The sequence below is a fragment of the Oncorhynchus tshawytscha genome, linkage group LG34 (genome assembly GCF_018296145.1).
Source record: "Oncorhynchus tshawytscha isolate Ot180627B linkage group LG34, Otsh_v2.0, whole genome shotgun sequence".
Lineage (NCBI taxonomy): Eukaryota > Metazoa > Chordata > Actinopteri > Salmoniformes > Salmonidae > Oncorhynchus > Oncorhynchus tshawytscha.
In genome coordinates this window covers 15740465-15760619 of record NC_056462.1, presented here as the reverse complement: position 1 = coordinate 15760619, position 20155 = coordinate 15740465, and the positions used below count along the sequence as shown (strand labels likewise).

General features: G+C 42.4%; 1 protein-coding gene across 12 annotated transcripts in view; it reads right to left on the bottom strand.

Moving 5' to 3' along the window:
- Window positions 1-109: 109 nt before the first annotated feature.
- The window catches only part of LOC112237419 (type II inositol 3,4-bisphosphate 4-phosphatase), a 226279-nt gene continuing 206233 nt past the window's right edge, over window positions 110-20155 (bottom strand). For 8 of the 12 annotated variants that reach the window (XM_042311796.1, XM_042311797.1, XM_042311800.1 and 5 more), the window contains 7 exons: window positions 18106-18229; window positions 16721-16847; window positions 14748-14888; window positions 13419-13516; window positions 12233-12345; window positions 9652-9806; window positions 4316-4524 (listed from right to left, as the gene is read on the bottom strand). In XM_042311796.1, coding sequence (XP_042167730.1) covers window positions 4341-4524; window positions 9652-9806; window positions 12233-12345; window positions 13419-13516; window positions 14748-14888; window positions 16721-16847; window positions 18106-18229 — 942 coding nt within the window. In that variant the 3' untranslated portion in view covers window positions 4316-4340. Of the gene's footprint in view, window positions 1248-4315; window positions 4525-9651; window positions 9807-12232; window positions 12346-13418; window positions 13517-14747; window positions 14889-16720; window positions 16848-18105; window positions 18230-20155 lie in introns of those variants that run through there. The other 4 variants (XM_042311799.1, XM_042311807.1, XR_006080748.1 and 1 more) reach the window with 3 other exon arrangements.

Below are 20155 nucleotides of genomic sequence, written 5' to 3'. Positions count from 1 at the left end.
TACGTGTGTGTGCGTGTGTGTGTTCTTATTTGGACATTCCTGCCTCAGAGAGATCAACATCCATTGCCCTAATAAGATGGACACAGATATTAACATCCATCCCAAGCAATTGAATCAAATGTATTTTAATTAAATAAACAGGAATGCAACACATTGCAAAGCGCAAACAAAGATATTTTACATACAGGAAGAGCCTTGGATGCTTTTGAATCCAAGACAATGACCCTGAATAAAGCATAAAAACGGATTAAAAAGAATATAAAAATAAATATGATACAAAGGGGTTACGGTTTGGTTTTCAATTGACTGATTGTGGAGGGAAAATAAAGGAAAACAATATTTTTAAACAAAAGTAAAGTTACATACAGCATGTGATAGGTATGGCAGTAATTCAACAAATTTTGTGAGACACATTACAATTGAGTTATTGTACAAAAAAATATGAGGTGGTCGTAAAAGCAACCATGATTGAGAATAAGAGGAGAACATATTCATGGAATTAAATTATATTTACAGTAAGCTCTCTCAGGCTCCTTAAGGGACAGACAGGTCTCTTATGTAGAAGGCTGAGGGAACATGAACAACAAGCTAAACTTGAAAGTCTGTTCAGCTTTTTCTCTCACTTATAGAACCTCTCAAGGCTTCCTTCAAGCCACATCTCATGCAAATGAGTTACTGTGTTGACTTTAAGGCATTTCATAAACAGCATGAGAAAGTATGCTCAATTGGCAAGCAACACGCTTCGCCGGAATTACAAATGATGACTCAGCAAAGAAGAAAGTGACAAAGGAACACCTGAACAAGAATTATGGACAAACTTAACTCAGAGAAAACAGTGTGCCCCAGCAACGTTACATAACATGGCCAATATCAGAAACACCTACAACCTTTCATTACTTTTTTACATCTGGACCTGCAGCGCATGGCTATAGACTATTTCTATTGCTACTATATTTACTGCTTGGATTAGATTACGTCAGGAATCATATGGTTTGTTTTTACACAGGCTGTGTCCTGTTTCCCTACACTTCTCCCAAAGTGTGCACATGCACACTCCCTGTGGAGGGTGGAGAATTAGGACGTAGCCATCTTAGTTCCTACATATAGGTTGGGTTCAGGAGTCAACCTTCCCATAGGTCCCCTCCGGCGGCCGGTAGATCTTGGGGAATGCCATCAGCTGCAGCATGTTGAAGGCATACTTCCGGCATTTAATATTCTTTTGCACATTCTCAATCCGACATCCCTCCCTGGTTTGGTGGTGTGGCCATGATGACAAAAAGGAGGGAAGAAGAATGAAATGAAATGATGAATAATTTTCTCAAAAAGGGGGTCTGTGTTTTGAGTATGGAAAACAACAACCACCAACTGAGTAACAGACGGACAGATGGGAAGCAGATGACAGACAGACAACAGTTAAGTATCACCCATAGGACAGCTAAGGTAAGGGACTGTAAGTTATTCATAATAAGGGATACATCGAGAAAATCAGACCTCTCTGAAATTAAAATGGATGACCCTAATTTAGTCCAAATATATTTTCACTTGACCCTCCCTGAACGCTGAAAAAAGTGATCCGCCCTCTATCCAAAATAATAATGAAACGTAGTATAGCTGAGAACATGTCTACCTTTCCCCCCACTCCTAGGACAGACCAGAGTCTTAGATATTCAGATTGACAAACCGTTTTTCACCTCGAGAGTGTTACATGGCAATATTGGGATTTTGATTGCGAGCTGGAAGGTCGTGGGTTCGCAGACCACCATGGACAAGCTTACTCTCCTTATGGCCATGGAGCTCTTGGTGCAACATGATGCCCGTGCAAATTATTATTTAAAACTGGGTTTGTCAAACTATGTCTAGGGAGGGACAAACAACCAAAGTCCCAGCAATTCTGCAGCCTAGGCAAGATCAAAATGTGCCCCCCCTTCTGCCGCAGATAGAGGATATATTACCAGAAATTCTCATGTGGACCATTACATGACTATCTAACATTATTTGCCTATATCAGCCCATACTATATATATACAGACTAGAGGGAGGGAGGAAGGGAGAATTTGAAAATGATCCACTTGGACATGCTGCCAGGTATGGGATGTGCGCCATTTATGGTCCAGATGCATGAAAACATTTGGCTGTTTACATTGACTGGAAATAAATATAGATAGGCTTCATTTAGTTTATCTTGGCCTGCGAATCGTTTTCTCCAGCTGGCTACACTGAGCTCTAACACCAAACATCATAGTTTCTAAAATGAAGTACTGCAAGACAGCGTTTCAAACTAATATATAAAATATTTTATATATATATATATATATATATATATATATAATATTTTATATATATATATATATATATATATATATATATATATATATATATATATATATATATATATATATATATAATATATATATATATATATATATATTTTATATATATATATATATTTTATATATATATATATATATATATATATATATATATATATATATATATATATATATATATATATATATATATATATATATATATATATATATATATATATATATATATTTTATATATATATATATATATATATTAGTTTGAAACGCTGTCTTGCAGTACATAAATTCAGAACGGTCCATAGCCATGTCTGCTCAGTCAGTAGCGCACATCCCATACCTGGCAGCATGTCCAAGTGAATCATTATCTTGGAACTCCCTTCCTCCCTCCCTCTAGTCTGTAAACATCCCATACCTGGCAAGTTAAGACTGAGAAATGTTTGTGCACTGTGCCTACACCGTCAGCTGAAATCGCTCCTACATTCTGGGATCGCTCCTACATTCTGGGATCATTCCTATTCCCTGGGATCGCTCCTACATTCTGGGATCATTCCTATTCCTTGGGATCGCTCCTACATTCTGGGATCATTCCTATTCCCTGGGATCGCTCCTACATTCTGCGATCATTCCTATTCCCTGGGATCGCTCCTACATTCTGCGATCATTCCTATTCCCTGGGATCGCTCCTACATTCTGCGATCATTCCTATTCCCTGGGATCGCTCCTACATTCTGGGATCATTCCTATTCCCTGGGATCGCTCCTACATTCTGGGATCATTCCTATTCCCTGGGATCGCTCCTACATTCTGGGATCATTCCTATTCCCTGGGATCGCTCCTACATTCTGGGATCATTCCTATTCCCTGGGATCGCTCCTACATTCTGGGATCATTCCTATTCCCTGGGATCGCTCCTACATTCTGCGATCATTCCTATTCCCTGGGATCGCTCCTACATTCTGGGAACATTCCTACAGTTGCTGTTTTAGAGACGGCTACTGTTATTCTGTCTAACCGTCTAAACACACTAACAGCAGTCTAACCGTCTAAACATACTAACAGCAGTCTAACCGTCTAAACACACTAACAGCAGTCTAACCGTCTATACACACTAACAGCAGTCTAACAGTCTATACACACTAACAGCAGTCTAACAGTCTATACACACTAACAGCAGTCTAACGGAGGGAGAGAAAACTGCTTTTGAAGTGTCCTGGAGCATATCAGTACTGATTTATACGGCTCTATTTTTCCCCTGCTCATCAGGATCCTACTATGCTCTACTTTAGAGTAGAGGGGGAGATAGTTGGAGTGGGGAAGAAGAGTGAGGGGGTTCCACTTCCACTATTCCAGAGGACATAGGAATCGTTGAAGAGATGTAGTACATTACTAAAATGTAGAATCTTAGTAAATAAATCACAGTCTCTATGAAGAGGAGGGTCCCTCAACTGACAGGGGTCAACTGGAGGTTATGATAAGAACGTGCCCTCAAGCTGCTTGGAGTTTATACTGGAGTGTGTAACAGTGTGATCGGCTTCAGTTACGCTGTTAGCACTTTGGTACCTGTGCCAGAGCAGCCAACCAGAACGCAATGCTAGCTCTCAGAACGTTAGCTCTCGGTCATTGACATGAAGAGATAACTGTTTATCGCCAGTCTTTCTGATAGTATTATATGGCCAATGCTTTTGGTAGGGGAGAAAAAAGCCTCCAAGGTTCAACAGTATGGTATCTGTGAAAATAGAGAAAGCTAATGTCTTAGCGGAGAGAATTTATTTTCTTAATCCCTTACATTCTAAATCGATTCCATCCTATCCTCAAGCCTGCTAGTCGGATTAACAGTCAAAAGCTTGTGTTTGATTGTACAAATTAAATAATGTTTCCACCCAATTACCCTTTCAAAGCAAAATCAATGAAATCACACAAATTCCAGACTCCCTCCCTCCCAAAAAACAAGCTGCACAGACAAAAATCACCACCCGACGCACACAAGGTTAGTACATGGCATCGTCAGCAACTTTATTGATATTTTGCAAGCAGAAAAACAAGACTTAAAATTAACCACACGACCAGCAGGTGTGAGCTGACAAGCAGTAGGGCGATGGGGTAGAAGTGTCGCGAGGCCGGCTTGTTCTCCGCTACAGAGCACGCCGCCTCGGGGTCCGAATCCCACTGACACACTACTTCTCCCTGGCTGAGCCGACTGCAGGGCGAGGGGACGAGGGGCGAGGAGGTGAGACAGAGAATAGACAGAAAGAACCGGTGGGTTAGTAAAGGAGAGACCCCTGACATGGGCCAAAGACAACCAGCAAGCACAGACGCATGAATGAACGGATTAATGGATGAATGGGTAAATGGAAAGATGAATGGATGAATGGGTAAATGGAAAGATGAATGGATGAATGGGTAAATGGAAAGATGAATGGATGAATGGGTAAATGGAAAGATGAATGGAAGAGTGTAAGAGTATGAAGGGAGCGAGTAGAGGCAGGCAAGATCATTTATGTGGATCTCTCCTCTTTCAATTATTTACTTGAAAATTATTTGGACAAAGCTTTGGATGCGTTCTGTTGCACCTGTTGATTTCATGTAGCCAACAGAAAGGGACATTTAAAGATCTCAACCCAAAACTTAAGGAAATGTGATAAGCCTTACTCCCACATATCCAGAACAAGCCATAGTGAAACCAGACCGTTGTGCAGTTAGTCTGAACCCAAGTGTACATTCTATGTCAATATGTCAACATGTCAACATACATGTTGGATAAAATAAGGGAACAGTGTCAGTATTGACAGAGAGATAATCAAGCTTCATGAACATTTTATATTTATTTAACTAGGCAAGTCAGTTAAGAACAAATTCTTATTTACAATGACGGCCTAGGAACAGTGGGTTAACTGCCTTCTTCAGGGGCAGAAGCACCTGCAAGTTCCTGGACATTTCTGGGGGGAATGGCCCTAGCCCTTACCCTCCGATCCAATAGCTCCCAGACATGCTCAATAGGATTGAGATCCGGGCTCTTGACTGGCCATGGCCTGTCTTGCAGGAAATCAAGCACAGAAGGAAGGGTATGGCTCCAGCATTGTCATGCTGGAGGGTCATGTCAGGATGAGCCTGCAGGAAGGGTACCACATGAGGGAGGAGGATGTCTTCCCTGTAACGTACAGCGTTGAGATTGCCTGCAATGACAACAAGCTCAGTCCGATGATGCTGTGACACACGGCCCTAGACCATGACGGAACCTCCAACTCCAAATTGACCCCGCTCCAGAGTACAGGCCTCGGAGTAACGCTCATTCCTTTGACGATAAAAGCAAATCCGACCATCACCCCTGGTGAGACAAAACCGCGACTCGTCAGTGAAGAGCACTTTTTGACAGTCCTGTCTGGTCCAGCGACGGGGGCTTTGTGCCCATAGGCGACGTTGTTGCCTGTGATGTCTGGTGAGGACCTGCCTTACAACAGGCCTAAAAGCCCTCAGTCCAGCCTCTCTCAGCCTATTGCGGACAGTCTGAGCACTGATGGAGGGATTGTGCGTTCCTGGTGTAACTCGGGCAGTTGTTGCCATCCTGTACCGCAGGTTCCGCAGGTGTGATGTTCAGATGTACCGATCCTGTGCAGGTGTTGTCACTGCGAGGATGATCAGCTGTCCGTCCTGCCTCCCTGTAGCGCTGTCTTAGGCGTCTCACAGTACGGACATTGCAATTAATTGCCCTGGCCACATCTGCAGTCCTCATGCCTCCTTGCAGCATGCTTAAGGCACGTTCACGCAGATGAGCAGGGACCCTGGGCATCTTTATTTTGGTGTTTTTCAGAGTCAGTAGAAAGGACACTAAAGAGGCCTAAGTTTTCATAACTGTGACATTAATTGCCTACCGTCTGTAAGCTGTTAGTGTCTTAATGTCCGTTACACAGGTGCATGTTAATTAATTGTTTATGGGTCATTGAAAAAGCATGGGAAACAGTGTTTAACAGTGAAGTTATTTGGACTTTTACAAATGATCTTTGAAAGACAGGGACCTGAAAAAGGGCTGTTTCTTTTTTTGCTGAGTTAAGTAACTCTGATGTTTGCGATTATTAGTAGTCACATAGTCTCTAATGATGACATTTTATAGCCGTAGGCTTGTTGTAGAGCCGGTTTATTCTTGGGCCGCTCCAAAGCCACAACACTGTCTAACCATAACCGGTTCTACAAGCCTCATAACGACCCTCGACATTATCAAAGCACTCCTTTTTCTCCAAACATACACCAGTTTTATCTTACAGTGTTTTAGAAATGACTTAGTTCTCTCAAACTCTGCTTTAGTGATCATCTGAGCTGTATCTTTGTTGCCCTTGTTACATTTGTCGTTCTGCCCCTGAGCAAGGCAGTTAACCCACTGTTCCCCGGGTGCTGAAGACGTGGATGTTGATTAAGGCAGCCCCCCGCACCTCTCTGATTCAGAGCGGTTGGGTTAAATGCGAAAGACACATTTCAGTTGAATACATTCAGTTGGACAACTGACTAGGTATCCCCCTTAGACGTGTGAACACACAGTGTATGCAGTTGCACACAGTGGGTGTGATAGCATTTCTGCAAGCAAAAGACTGCCATTTGACTTCCTCAGATATTTGATCCACACTTTTTTACTCATGGGAATATCACTAACTAGCCACATTCAACCGACCATTTACATTATGTGGTGCACAGTATACAGGCTATTCTGACAAAACTATGTTGAAAGAATGATCTATCATACTTAGTTATCTCTATTTCTTGAACTGCATTGCTGGTTAAGGACTTGTAAGTCAGCATTTCACGGTAAAGTCTACACCTGTTATATTCGGCGCATGTGACAAATCAAATTTGATTTGATATTTACAGCTGCTCAGTACTAAAACGTATTTACTGAAGATTGAAAGTTACCGGTCCAACTTTGCATAGACGGGTCAAGCCTACAGCCATCTTCCAGTGTCACTCTGAACCATCTTGACACTGGAACACATGGGAAAGCATATCCATTCTCAAGCTCTGATAATCACTCTTTGTTTGAGGTTGAATTTCATTCAATCCATTCGAGGGCAAAGTGCTGAAATTCTACAGCTGGTGCACAGATGAAACAAAGATTCCTTAGATACTCAAGCACCCAGAAACTCTTGTCAAGTTGCCCATCAAATCTGGGAAAGAATAGCTTGTATAAATTAAAGATGTCTATGAAGTCTATTCCAAGTGGGATGTGTTTTGTGTATAGTACAAGCAACCACTTTGTCTTTACCACATACCGAATGTTTTCTTTCATTATTTATGACAAAACCGCTAACTAGTCCAATACAATTGACTGTTAAGACACAGACCTGCTCATTCAAGGGTTTTTCTTTATTTTTACTATTCTATACTATCTTTACAGTCAATTGTATTTGGCTAGTGAAGACATCAAAACTATGAAATAACACATGTGGAATCATGTAGTAACCAAAAAAAGTGTTAAACAAATCAAAATATATTTTATATTTGAGATTCTTCAAAGTAGCCACCCTTTGCCTTGATGCCAGTTTTGCACACTCTTGGCATTCTCTCAACCAGCTTCACCTGGAATGTTTTTCCAACAGTCGAAGGAGTTCGCACTTTTGCTGAGTATTTGTTGGCTGCTTTTCCTTCAATCTGCGGTCCAACTCTCCTTCAAGACTGTTGGAAAAACATTCCAGGTGAAAATGGTTGAGAGAATGCCAAGAGAGTGCAAAGAGAGAATCAAAGGTTACTACTTGATTCCATGTGTTATTTCATAGTTTTGATGTCTTCACTAGCCAAATACAATTGACTGTTAATTGTGGTGGGCCTCCCGAATGGCACAGTGGTCTAAGGCACCACATCGCAGTGCTAGCTGTGCCACTAGAGATCCTGGTTCAAGTCCAGGCTCTGTCGCAGCCGGACAAGACCGGGAGACCCATGGGGCGGTGCACAATTGGCCCAGCGTCGTCCGGGTTTGGCCAGCAGGGATGTTTTTGCGCACTAGCAACTCCTGTGGCGGGCCGTGCGCAGTGCACGCCGACACAGTCACCAGGTGTATGGTGTTTCTTCCGACACATTGGTGCGGCTGGCTTCCAGGTTAAGCAGTGTAGCTTCGCAGGGTTGTGTTTCCGAGGACGCACAGCTCTCGACCTTCGCCTCTCCTGAATCCATACGGAAGTTGCAGCGATGGGACAAGACTGTAACTACCAATTGGATACCACAAAATTGGGGAGAAAAAGGGGTATAATTAAATAAATAAATATAAAAAAAGATAGTTGTGGTGATCATGTGTTCTTCTGCCAAACTTCTCTGTTGACAGAATTGTATGCTCTCATCTCTAGGTCACATGGTTGAGGGCTTCTGACATCACGAGGACAGACAGTGGAGAGGGTGATTATGGGAATATGCCTGGGTGACATCATGATGCACCATAGGCCCTGTTCAAATGCTGTAGAAATGCTATATTAGGTTATCACTATATTAGGTTATCACTGATGTTGTCACCTATCCAACATTGGGTTCCAACACATGGGTTCCTTTAGATACAGCACTGTAGCTTTCACCCACCCAGTCACATCAGATCAGTGATTTATTTGAGAGAAGGAAGGGAGGGAATGAAACATTTCTAAAGTATTCAAGCAGGGCCCATGCCAAGCTACGACGTGTCTCTGATGTGAACTTTGAGCAAGTCAGATGAGATGAGGCAGGCTATCAGGGTGGGGGCGTGGCTTCTGATACCAACTAGGGGTGGTGAAATGGGTGGTGCCAGTGAACAGTGTGATAGACATGCTGCTGTGTGTTTGCGCATGCCACTGAGCTGCATTAGCCAGTTGGCAGCCACAGATCGATCAGCAGGATGTTTGCCACTTCCTCTGTCCTTTCAAACATTAGTTACTTTTCACAATGAGGGAATATTGGCATACGTAGAGCCTCGAGTTTTTCCCCAGTGAGGTCGGTTACTTAGTCAGGAAAGACTCCTGGAGCTTATTATAATTAGGACCAGGAGTTTTCCTGACCAGGTTACCCAATCAACTTCAGGGCCCAGAGACATTAAGGGGAATATCAAAAGTCAATTTCTGATTCCCTTTGTAGATCTCCCCCATTCACTCACCACCTACATCCACCTAAAAACATTAGAGGGAAGTGATGCAAGCAGTGGTGGAGCAGATTGGAGGTTCCTGTCCTCAGATTTCCCCCTTCAATGCTCACTTCTCCATTCCTTCCTTTTGAGAATGAGGTAAGGAGAGAAAACGCGAGGAGAGAGAGAATGCGAGGAGCCCTACTGTAAATCAGGAAATAACTTTTAAGGCCTCTCCCCCAAAGTTGAGTTTCTCTCTCTCACCTCCGCATGCAGTCCAGGGCTCGTATGAAGTAATCCTTGTTGAGCTGGTGCTCGTCTCTCAGCAGGGCACACTGCTCCAGGGTTACAGACATCGACGTCCTGTCTTTGGCACTTTTACAGCTGGTGAACCTGATCCCGTTCAGCCGTCGGCAGATCTGGACCAAGGGAGAAGCAGAAGAAAACACCTCAATAACGTAAACAAAAACAAACTATTTTAAACATAATGCATAACTGACAACTACTCTGACTGTGAGGTAGAATTGGGAAGAAAAATACCCTGGAAAGTCCACTGGGAATTCAATGAAAACATGTTTTTGTTCTTATGAAAATAATTCTCACTTCGAAAGTGAAAGCATTCTATGCAGATGCTTACAGTGGGGCAAAAAAGTATTTAGTCAGCCACCAATTGTGCAAGTTCTCCCACTTAAAAAGATGAGAGAGGCCTGTAATTTTCATCATAGGTACACTTCAACTATGACAGACAAAATGAGAAAATAAAATCCAGAAAATCACATTGTAGGATTTTTAATGAATTTATTTGCAAATTATGGTGGAAAATAAGTATTTGGTCACCTACAAACAAGCAAGATTTCTGGCACTCACAGACCTGTAACTTCTTTAAGTGGCTCCTCTGTCCTCCACTCGTTACCTGTATCAATTGCACCTGTTTGAACTTGTTATCAGTATAAAAGACACCTGTCCACAACCTCAAACAGTCACACTCCAAACTCCACTATGGCCAAGACCAAAGAGCTGTCAAAGGACACCAGAAACAAAATTGTAGACCTGCACCAGGCTGGGAAGACTGAATCTGCAATAGGTAAGCAGCTTGGTTTGAAGAAATCAACTGTGGGAGCAATTATTAGGAAATGGAAGACATACAAGACCACTGATAATCTCCCTCGATCTGGGGCTCCATGCAAGATCTCACCCCGTGGGGTCAAAATAATCACAAGAACGGTGAGCAAAAATCCCATATCCACACGGGGGGACCTAGTGAATGACCTGCTGAGAGCTGGGACCAAAGTAACAAAGCCTACCATCAGTAACACACTACGCCGCCAGGGACTCAAATCCTGCAGTGCCAGACGTGTCCCCCTGCTTAAGCCAGTACATGTCCAGGCCCGTCTGAAGTTTGCTAGAGAGCATTTGGATGATCCAGAAGAAAATTGGGAGAATGTCATATGGTCAGATGAAACCAAAATGGAACTTTTTGGTAAAAACTCAACTCGTCGTGTTTGGAGGACAAAGAATGCTGAGTTGCATCCAAAGAACACCATACCTACTGTGAAGCATGGGGGTGGAAACATCATGCTTTGGTGCTGTTTTTCTGCAAAGGGACCAGGACGACTGATCCGTGTAAAGGAAAGAATGAATGGGGCCATGTATCGTGAGATTTTGAGTGAAAACCTCCTTCCATCAGCAAGGACATTGAAGATGAAACGTGGGTGGGTCTTTCAGCATGACAATGATCCCAAACACACCGCCTGGGCAACGAAGGAGTGGCTTTGTAAGAAGCATTTCAAGGTCCTGGAGTGGCCTAGCCAATCTCCAGATCTCAAACCCATAGAAAATCTTTGGAGGGAGTTGAAAGTCCGTGTTGCCCAGCAACAGCCCCAAAACATCATTGCTCTAGAGGAGAGCTGCATGGAGGAATGGGCCAAAATACCAGCAACAGTGTGTGAAAACCTTGTGAAGACTTACAGAAAACGTTTGACCTCTGTCATTGCCAACAAAGGGTATATAACAAAGTATTGAGATAAACTTTTGTTATTGACCAAATACTTATTTGCCACCATAATTTGCAAATAAATTCATAAAAAATCCTACAATGTGATTTTCTGGATTTTTTTTTCTCATTTTGTCTGTCATAGTTGAAGTGTACCTATGATGAAAATTACAAGCCTCTCTCATCTTTTTAAGTGGGAGAACTTGCACAATTGGTGGCTGACTAAATACTTTTTTGCCCCACTGCATATGATGTTTCCCAGACTTCTTTTTCAGGCGCAGCTAATTCCAGAGACCAGGGAGGGAAAGAGAAGGATGCTCATAGTTACAACCAGAAGAGATCTGCTTTCATTTTCCAAAGACTGTCTGAAGTCTTTGGAAATACCAGAGGAACCATTAGCCAAATACCAGAGGAATAACTACCTGGAAAGGAATGTGTGTGTTCAACCTTTACTCCTTTATCAATAGTGTTATTAATCATGTGTGTGTGGGGTTCCGGATTGGTTTGGCTAGATACAGTATATGATATAAATCGGTCAAGTGTAGCTTCCATTGCTGCTCTATGCCTACCTATGTGATTAGGTAATCGGATGCCCATTCTCTGGGAGATTTCCCCTAAATCATCAGGGTTATTTGTAGCCTTGCATGGTCTTCTGCCAGATGTCGAATATGTTTATGAAGTCTTCAGTGTAGCAGGTGCATTGCATTCACAAGTTCAAAACTTCTCCTCAGGGCACCAACGTATCAACCTCCATACGTAGGGACATGAGCAGGCTGACGAGTTTGCATGAATGACGTCAAGCCAGACGTATAAGAATGGATCCACTTGTTATATATCTTATTCTATCCTCACCGTTCCAGCGAGCCACAGTATCTCCACATTCTTTCTCTTCTTCGTCACTACATTCTGGCCCAGGGTTCCAAGTAAATCTTTCAAGTCCGTCTGCGTTTGAAAACATGGCAGACCTGTGAAAGGAAACGAAACGAAACGCGAGTTCATTTGGCTGCTCGACAGCGCTGTAACAGGAAGGAGTTGTGTGTGTGTGTGTGTGTGTGTGTGTGTGTGTGTGTTCATGCAACAGGAAGGATGCAGGTATTGAAAATATACGGTACACTGACAACGAGAATGAGGGTATCTATGGAAACTACTACAAACGTAGATCTCTGTGGTCGTGTATCTGTCTGCAAATCTGACCCACATGGGTGTATTTTGCAGGAGCTGAATCGATGATAGACGGGAAATGGAAATACTGGTGTGTGTGTGTGTGTGTGTGTGTGTGTGTGTGTGTGTGTGTGTGTGTGTTGGACTGTAAAATAAAGACACATTGTATCTTATGTCTGTAATAAAACTACACTGAGTGTACAAAACATTATGCTCTTTCCAAGACATAGACTGACCAGGTGAAAGCTATGATCCCTTATTGATGTCACTTGTTAAATCCACTTCAATCAGTGTAGATGAAGGGGAGGAGACGGGTTAAAGAAGGATTTCTAAGCCTTGAGACAATTGAGAGATGGATTGTGTATGTGTGCCATTCAGTGAGTGAATGGGCAAGACAAAATATTGAAGTGCCTTTGAACGGGGGATGGAATTATGTGCCAGGTGCACCGGTTTGTGTCAAGAACTGGAAGGTTTCAACAGTTTCCTGTGTGTATAAAGAATGGTCCACCACCCAAAGGACATCCAGCCAACTTGACACCCGTGGGAAGCATTGGAGTTAACATGGGCCAGCATCCCTGAGGAACGCTTTCGACACCTTGTTGAGCCCATGCCCGACGAATTGAAGCTGTTCTGAGGGCAAAAGTCGGGGAGTGCAATTCAATATTAGGAAGATGTTCTTAATGTTTGGTACACTCAGTGTATGTTGCTTATATACAAATGGGCATGGATCGTTACAATATACAGAACTCATTTTCTTCTGTGGGATGAAGTCAAAATGTGTTCTATGAAAAAGCAAGATGGATACTATTGCATGATGATTGATGACATTTATATACTTCTGATGTTTTGATGTTAAAGTGACAGTTGATGCACTTACATTCTGATGGCACCTTATCGCTTAGTGATTTGTAATAACTGTCTAAAATTTCAAAGTTCCTCTGGTTTATCCTCTCTTGCAAAGAGATGTCTCCGAATCTGTACAGGGAGAATGAGAACATGAAAGGACACGTTAATCTGTACAGGGAGAATGAGAACATGAAAGGACACGTTAATCTGTACAGGGAGAAAGAGAACCTGAAAGGACACGTTAATCTGTACAGGGAGAATGAGAACCTGAAAGGACACGTTAAGCTGTACAGGGAGAAAGAGAACCTGAAAGGACAAGTTAAGCTGTACAGGGAGAAAGAGAACCTGAAAGGACACGTTAATCTGTACAGGGAGAAAGAGAACCTGAAAGGACAAGTTAAGCTGTACAGGGAGAAAGAGAACCTGAAAGGACAAATTAATCTGTACAGGGAGAAAGAGAACCTGAAAGGACAAGTTAATCTGTACAGGGAGAAAGAGAGAACAAGTCTACAGTAAACCTGTTGTCCCCCACGAATGACAGAGCGCTCCTTCTTATGTCAGTTAGTGACAATTATTGCATAATTTCATTTTAAGTACCGAAATGATATAGGTCGTTATGGTAGATATGCTTGTTCAAAGTTTGGTAGGGGAAAAAAGTCTAATTAGCAGAAAAACCAATGGGCGGAGCTTATAGGTCCTTATGAGAAACTTGTTGGTCATGAGAGGCTGCATATATGAATCACATTTTATGATGGAACAGGAGACATGCTTGTGCAATTTGGAATGTCAGTTGATTACTATAGCACCTCCCGTTACGGCAATCAGTGTGATTTTGTAAATGCCGGATCTCTATGGCATGGCGCATCATTCACCCAAGTCTGAGATATCACAGATTTGGGTGAAAGTTACGGGTCAGTGAGACTGATCGTGTGCATTCCAGAAGTGACTTAGGTCTGGCAGTCTTGAAATGATTGCAATAAATGACTACTAACACAGTTTCTTTCTGAATGTGAGCCTAACATCACGGCCACGATATCCTGTCTCAAACCAGGCTTACTGGCTGGATGGAAACAATCCTATTCGATGCTCCAAAGGCGATAACATTACACTGGGTGACAATGACCTTGGGAGCGTGATGGGAAATGACTATAGACAACATCATCTCATCCAAAACAAATGATTTTCTCCCATAGTGTGTAACAGAAGAAACTGAGGGATCAGTAAAGGCTGGTTGACTGAACTTCTACTTCAGTCAAAATGTCACTTAATCATGAACTGATGTCAATGGGAGAATAAGTGAACATTTGTAACTAAAGTGGAAGATATGATTCGCCCGTAAAAGAGAAAAGTGTTTCGGTACCTGTCTGCTATTGTCTGCTGTTCGTTGATTCCCACGTTGAAGAGCACCGGGTAAACCTGCAACGCCTTGCCCTCTTTGATCTCATGGGGTAACGTCTGGAAGGCCAGCCGTGGTAATGGCACTTCTACAGTATAATGGTCGCTGGAGGGAGGTAGGCGGGAGGGAGAGAGGGAAGGAGAGAGGGATAGGAAGGGAGAATAGGAGGAGGGGAAAGAGAGAGAGAGTTGGAGGTACGAAGGAAGGAAGGAAGGAAGGAAGGAAGGAAGGAAGGAAGGAAGGAAGGAAGGAAGGAAGGAAGGAAGGAAGGAAGGAAGGAAGGAAGGAAGGAAGGAAGGAAGGAAGGAAGGAAGGGTGAAAGAGAAAGTGTAAACAGAGATTTGATATGCGTGGACATCAAGACATCACATACCAACTTTGAAGCATTTCTCACCCATTCTTTTAACACTTCAAATCTGAGCACAAGCCTGAACAGAGGCTTGGTGGAGTCTGAAGTTACAGTAAGTAGGATGTTGTGATGTCCACACAACTTTCACTGGGCCTTGACATGGCACTGATTGGTCTGATAGAATTACATTACTATTTATTACCCATCTGACAGGTTTACTGGTTAACAGCACACGTCAGCATTGAGATAAATGTGTTGCTTACTCCCGTTACTGAGATACAGGATCAGTTGTTTAAACAAACACAGTCAGGCTTCAGTGGAATATTTCCAAATAATGATACGAGCCACGACCAATTAAATACAGGTGTTTTATTATTACAATCGACTTGAAGTAGATTAGCCTGGATAACTGGAAATGGCTCACTGTAACCTATTCATTATTCTCAGATGGAAAATAAATGTTTTTAAGGACTTTTCAACCCCGGCTACCTCCCAAATTCGCTGCAGTATGTCTACTGCTTTTGGAATAATTAGACTACCATCTACACCACCTCAATCAGTAGATAGAATTGGTGAAATAGGAAAAGCTGAATCTCGGTTAACCCAGAACTAAAGTCTCATGTAACTGGTCAGCTGCTCGATTAAATTCTGGGTCCATACGTGTTAAGAGAAGAGATGCTAGAACGAGGAGCGGAACCAGAACGAGGAGCTCCACCCTCTCTTTTTAAAAGTTACAGGCCAAATGTGCCCTCCCCTTTCGTTTTTTTCTCCCCAATTTCGTGGTATCCAATTGGTAGTAGTAACAGACTTGTCTCATCGCTGCATTCCCGTACGGACTCGGGAGAGGCGAAGGTCGAGAGCCATGCGTCCTCCGAAACACAACCCAACCAAGCCGTACTGCTTCTTGACACAGTGCACATCCAACCCGGAAGCCACCAATGTGTCGGAGGAAACACCGTACACCTGGCGACCTGGTCAGCGTGCACTGCGCCCGGCCCACCACAGGAGTCGCTAGTGCGCAATGAGACAAGGATATCCTTGGCGGCCAAACCCTCCCTAACTACGCTGGGCCAATTGTGCGCCGCCCCATGGGCCTCCCGGTCGCATCCGGCTGCGACAGAGCCTGGGCTCGAACCCAGAATCTCTGGTGGCACAGCTAGCACTGCGATGCAGTGCCTTAGACTACTGCGCCAGTAGTCTAAGGACTACTTAGACGCACTCCCCTTTCTAAATTTGAAAGATGCTAACACCTGCGAAATCGTGATTTTCCAAATGACCAATGACGAAAAACCCAAACACAGCAACTACTGCTACTACATTATCCCACCCATCCCATTTCTTCCCGACAGATTATACGGTACCAGTTATGTTTACGGAGATCTGTCCAAGAGAGAATAGGAAAAACTATACACCTGATAAAACAATTTGGCAAGTTGGATCAATAATAATGTATTACTCTGCATTACAGTATGATATGATGTATGAAGTCCCCAAGCTGATCTCTAAAAAAAAAACTATTTCACACTATGTAATCTCCCATGTAATGACAAAACCACTGGTTAAAGGATGCTGGGTAATAGAGTCTCACCGCCTGCCGATGACTACAGGTTGCAGGTCACAGGGGTCGTCTGTCTTGGCCTGGGTGATCTTGAAGGCCACCCGGTGCAGGTCTGAGATGCCCACCTCCATGTCCTCCAGCATGCCAATCTCCTCACCTGTAACAGCAGCACCAATTAGTCAATTAGAGGTTACTTCCTGTTCGCTTGAAGTAGACAATCTGTTCTGGTCATAGTAGGAGAAATACACTGGGCAACAAAACGGGCAATAGGGCCAATTTGCATAAAACACCTTAAGGGAAATGAGGGGAAAATTAACTTCAAGTTTCCTTAACTTTAAGTCACTGGCACAAATCATTTTATGATGAATTCCCCCTAAAATTAAGTGAAAAGTTAAGGGTGCCCATGAGGTCCATAACTGCTTCTTTCAGTATGGATATCAATGTAAACAGCATTTAGGGAGGTGATTGTTGCTTAAATCTGTCCTGGTTACAAAAGGAAAACTTCAACCAGCTAGCTACTTCGCTAAACAATGGAAGATTAACAATTCATAGCTACAGAGCTAACTGGCTAGTTAGCTAGATACTCTGTAAACTAGCTTGACGTACTAGAAAGTACCATAAACAAGTTCAGAAGAAAGTAACTACATGAAACGTGGTTTGTTATCGTAGAAGTTCTCTCTCTTTGATGAGACTTTTAGTCAGTGAATCAGGCCGTCTCTATGGTAACCAGATAATCTGTCTGCAGTACATGCCTTCAAACTATCCCTTACAAAAATGTACCATGGTACCACTATGGTACTTTAATTCATAACCATGGTAACCTTATTGTATTTTCACTAATACCATGGTACAGTCTTAATCTCGGAAATGTACCATGGTTTTAGCCTTGAAGTATGATGGTACTACCATGAAATTACCATTGTACCTAAATATGACCATGGTATTTCAGAATTTATACCATGGTATAGATCTGAATCATGGAAATGTACCATGGGTTTAGCTTTGAAGTATGATGGTACTGCCATGCACCTAAATAATACCATGGTATTGCCTAATTTATACAATGGTATAGATGCGGATCATGGAAATATAATGGTTTTAAACTGCATTACACATTCTATCATGGTAATGCACAATTATGACAAATGGTACAAAATATTATCAAATGGTACCATTTTTATTAACTGTGCATTACTTGTATAAAAGCATGTTATACAACTTCCTGTACTCTTTGTTAGTCTTGAAGGACCTTTCAAACTGGGAAATCCTTTAGGTAAAAGTTACCCTTAGACACATATCTCGGATGAGCTTACCTTCCCTCAATCCTAAACTCCACTGTTAGGGGTGGAAATGCAAAAACAGACCTTAGATCAGTGTGTAAGACAGTTGACCTTTGACCCTACTAGAGTACTCACTGTAGGTGCTTAGCAGGCTTTCAAACTGTGCCACCAGGCCCACTAGGTGGAGCTGCCTGAGGAAGCCCTTATCCTCCATCCCCGCGTACAGCCTCATGACGAAACCACACGCCAACGCAGCTAGCTGTACACACATACACACACACACACACACACACACACAGGGTTCAATCAAAAAGCAACATGGCACACTACATAATTTATTCACATCATCCACTTATATTATTATCTCTGTATCCAGTTGGGCAAAGGGTAAGGCATTCACACTAGGGCAGTCCCCGCCCCCAAAAAACCTTGGTCGACCAAAAGTCGTCTGTTCTTTCGACCAATCAATTGGTCTACATTTCTTTACGTGTATCTTTCCATATTTTCCATATTGGGGCGGCAGTGTAGCCTAGTGGTTAGAGCATTGGACTAGTAACCAAAAGGTTGCAAGTTCAAATCCCCAAGCTGACAAGGTACAAAATCTGTCGTTCTGCCCTTGAACAGGCAGTTAACCCACTGTTCCTAGGCTGTCATTGAAAATAAGAATTTGTTCTTAATTAACTGACTTGCCTAGTAAAATAAAGGTTAAAAAAATAAAAAAAATAAAGGCACAACCCTATGTGTTTCAATAAAATCAACTATATGCATTGAGCTTGTCTGATGCTTTAAGCTTACTGTTTGATTAAATAACACACTAATTACTCAAGAGGGAGCCAAAGATCTAGATAACCAGGAGAAAAAAAACTTAACCTGACCCAACCATTCTCTCGCTCCTGCTGGATTTCGCAGATTCGTCCGTTACTCTCCTGAAGTTTCCGGTAATAAGCTACACGAGGAGCCTGCAACCTTTCTCATGTGGAATGCCAATTTATCTTACCCTTTCTACTGATCTGTGTGCCAGTTATAGTTATTCTATGCACATTACGTGGAAGACTTTCATTTAATTTATAATAGCATCTTCATTGCAGCCCGCAGACAGAAAATATCATGATAAAAAAATATCCTATAAATCACATTGGCTATGCATTGCCTGTCTGCAACGAACTTGAAACATTGTATCAACTATTAACTTGGTCTGGCTGGAAGCTAATGCTAGGGAACTTGCAACATTGTATAAAATATTCTGGGGCCCTTAGAGTTTCCAGTGAGCTCGAGACAGACACAGCTGTAGGGTATTTGCGCACGGGATAAGATGCAGTGCTTGACTTGGGCAGGAGCTCACCGGAGCTGAGAAGCAGCACCTAGAATGTTCAAATACTTGCGAATATTATGTCAAAAGCATTGTGGAGCTCCTGCGCCTAAATATAAAACAGTAGCAGCACCCAAAATGAGTACGGGAACCTATTTAAGTCCAAGTCAAGCACTGAGTAATCAGGTAGAACTATTTTATGATGTTTGCACTGGATCAGAGCACAACATTTTTCCCAAAGGGAGAGAGCTGGGAAGATTTTTCAAATACATTGAGGAACTTTTGTCATTCTCAACGGATGTAAAACAAAAAAAAAAGACGGTTTGCTTGCTGTTTGAGGTGAAGAAAACGTTACTTTGAGAAGCTCCACAGCTCATTAGGGGTGGTGTATTAAGCCAATCAGAAATACTATCAGATCCCCAAATGGGCACATTTATATGCCTACATTTGCAGGCGTATATACTTCTATGCACAATCAGATGCGCGTCCTTACTCAACATTGACAGGAACGCTCCAAACAAAAGACAATGAATATATTGAATAGACAAAACTGTTCAATGGAATGGAATGAACCAAAATGTGTTTCTCAGTGTAGCACAGGTTGTGTGCTCTGCAAACAATGTGCCCACTCCGACAATGAGAACAGGAAGACTGGAATAATAATATATTGGATGCATTAACAGAAATGACCATAACCAAACAAACATCGTATATTAGAAATTAATGATGGTAAATGTACTACTGGTGATATATGTAATGAAACGGGATATACACTAACAACCAACCGTTAACAATTCACACAATGAAGTTGAGATAAATGAATGTGCACAAATTGGCGGGAGAGAGAAGTGCATTGTGCATCTGGGTTCTGCATTG